Below are 773 nucleotides of genomic sequence, written 5' to 3' on the forward strand. Positions count from 1 at the left end.
CCCCCCACCCCATCCCACCCCCCCCTCCCCAAATCCCCTCTTCTCACTTTACTATCATGATGGATGAGCCGCAACTCATAATCGGGCAAGATGTCCCTCCGACTGTTGATGTCCTCCAAGGCCATTCGGACGGCGGGGAGGCAGGCCTGGCCCCCCGGCCACCCCCCGCTCATGGGGAAGAGCGCCCCGACGTGTACTGCCTTCTTGCCTGTACCCACCGACGGGCGCGACACCAGCGAGACGCTGAGCACCACCAAAAGCCAACGAGGTGGCTTGGGTGACACCAAGGGACCCGCCATTCCCGGGGTCAAGACGTATGGGTATCGGGGATTCGGTTGGCCATGGCGTAAGAGGGATTTGGTGGCGGCGGCGGCGGTGGTGGTGGTGGTAGGGGAGGGGGGGTGGTTGATGTCACCGGGCTCCGGAGGTGAGGTTGGAATGGTAATGAGGTGGGGAGGGGAAATGGGGAGTCGTGGGGAGGAGGGATGGGGAGGGAAATAGAGGGATGGAGAGCGGAGAGGTGGAGGGATGGAGACAGGAAAATAAGAGGGACGAGGATGGAAAATAGCGGGATGGGGAGAGGAAAATAACGGGATGGGGAGAGGGAAATAAGAGGGAGGGGGTTGGAAAATAGAGGGATGGGGAGCGGAAAGATGGAGATCGGAGAAGAGGGAGGGCTGGGGAGCGGAAAACACGGCGGGATGGAGAGTGGAGAAGACGGAGGGATTTGGGGCGGAGAATACGGAGGGATGGAGATGGGAAAAGACGGGGGG

The 773-nt window shown here is 61.4% G+C and overlaps 1 protein-coding gene across 1 annotated transcript in view; it reads right to left on the reverse strand.

The window, feature by feature from the left end:
• Positions 1-773, reverse strand: part of GABBR1 (gamma-aminobutyric acid (GABA) B receptor, 1) — a 14,670-nt gene that overhangs the window by 8,395 nt on the left and 5,502 nt on the right. The window contains exon 6 of the mRNA XM_010569925.1: positions 48-272. Coding sequence (XP_010568227.1) covers positions 48-272 — 225 coding nt within the window. The remainder of the gene's footprint in view (positions 1-47; positions 273-773) is intronic.

This window comes from Haliaeetus leucocephalus, unplaced genomic scaffold, assembly GCF_000737465.1.
Source record: "Haliaeetus leucocephalus isolate CR32 unplaced genomic scaffold, Haliaeetus_leucocephalus-4.0 Scaffold282, whole genome shotgun sequence".
Lineage (NCBI taxonomy): Eukaryota > Metazoa > Chordata > Aves > Accipitriformes > Accipitridae > Haliaeetus > Haliaeetus leucocephalus.